The sequence below is a fragment of the Atta colombica genome, unplaced genomic scaffold (genome assembly GCF_001594045.1).
Source record: "Atta colombica isolate Treedump-2 unplaced genomic scaffold, Acol1.0 scaffold12, whole genome shotgun sequence".
Classification (NCBI taxonomy): Eukaryota; Metazoa; Arthropoda; class Insecta; order Hymenoptera; family Formicidae; genus Atta; species Atta colombica.
The window spans coordinates 7,579,393-7,580,794 of NW_017259206.1; the positions used below are offsets into that span (position 1 = coordinate 7,579,393).

Sequence of the window (1,402 nt, forward strand, 5' to 3'; positions counted from 1 at the left end):
AATAATATATATAATAATATATAATCATAATATCTTTAAAATATTATTCAAATATCTCATGCTTTTATATCTTGGAGATGTTATAAATTTTTAAGATTTTCTGCAAGATATCTTGAATAATAATGTTTCATTTTTAATTGTCTGTAGACATTAGAACTTCGTTTATCTGAAAAACGTGAAGGGACAAGATAAATAGTTTCGATAACTGAATAATTTGGTTGATTCACTAGCTTTCTTCTCTATCAGTACATTTAGTTTTAATAATAGGAATTAATATTTAGAAAATTGAAGTCAAATTCTTATTATTCGAATGTTTCAAATAACTAAGCTATGAGTTCGTATATTTATAAAACTGAGCACAAATTTGTTCGTTAAATGGATGAACGGAGTTCTGCTATATTTTATTATTTTCTAAGAATAAGTCTTCTTATTTAGATTTGTGTTTAAATTTTAATCTTTATTATTATCACTTTTATTATTATCGTTAACACGTTAATGACGTGTTTTTAACATAGGTTCTTCGGGAAATCCTGGGGGGTATGTCAACAATAATGGTGGATATAGCGGTTATTATCCTGGCGTTTCTCAAGTTAGTCAACCAAATTACGGAAGTTATGGTGGCTCTCAGTCCAGTGCTAACGCTAACGCGAACGCCAATGCCAATGGCGGAGGGTATTCTGTTAGTCCCTCTTATTATCCTTCTAAACCTCAAAACGGCAACGCTAACATTAATGCTAACGCAAATGCGAACGCGGGTGCTAACGTCTTAGGTAGTGGCGGCGTGAATGTGATTCCCAACAAATATCCTAGCGGAGGAATAGATAAAATAGAAGTAATTCCCATAAACACATTGCCGCTTTCTCAACCAACTTCACCTGTCTATTCGATACCTTACCGACCGCCTGGAACTAATAAGGGAAATGTGATTGTCGTTGTCGAGGAATCTCCGCAATATCCGCCGTATCGTCCGAATCCCCATCGCCACCATCACCATCGTCAACCGCATTATGGTAAACCAAAACAACAGCCCATCGAGGTCATCATCATTGAGGAGCCAAGGTCTAATCCAGGTGACACTTCATGATCGAGCACATTCGAAAGTCATTGTGCAATTATCGTTGAGATTCTAATGCACTAACTGGTGTGGCAGCTCTATGAATTTTCTGCACTATGTTTTTATGTAATTTTTCACGAAAATAATGTCATAATTAATCGCTTCGCTGTTACTTTTCATATATTATTTTCTATATAGATATATCTTATGTGCTACAATGTTTTAATAATTAACTGGTGACACAGAGTTGGAATTGGATAACAATTGATCACAAAATATTGAATCATCTGTTTCTTTGTATATCATTTATTTCTTTGTATATCATTTATTTCTTTGTATATATATATA

The 1,402-nt window shown here is 33.4% G+C and overlaps 1 protein-coding gene across 3 annotated transcripts in view; it reads left to right on the forward strand.

The window, feature by feature from the left end:
- Positions 1-1,402, forward strand: part of LOC108694517 (glycine-rich cell wall structural protein 1.8-like) — a 6,062-nt gene that overhangs the window by 1,163 nt on the left and 3,497 nt on the right. For all 3 annotated transcript variants that reach the window (XM_018204079.1, XM_018204082.1, XM_018204081.1), the window contains exon 3: positions 516-1,070. In XM_018204079.1, coding sequence (XP_018059568.1) covers positions 516-1,070 — 555 coding nt within the window. The remainder of the gene's footprint in view (positions 1-515; positions 1,071-1,402) is intronic.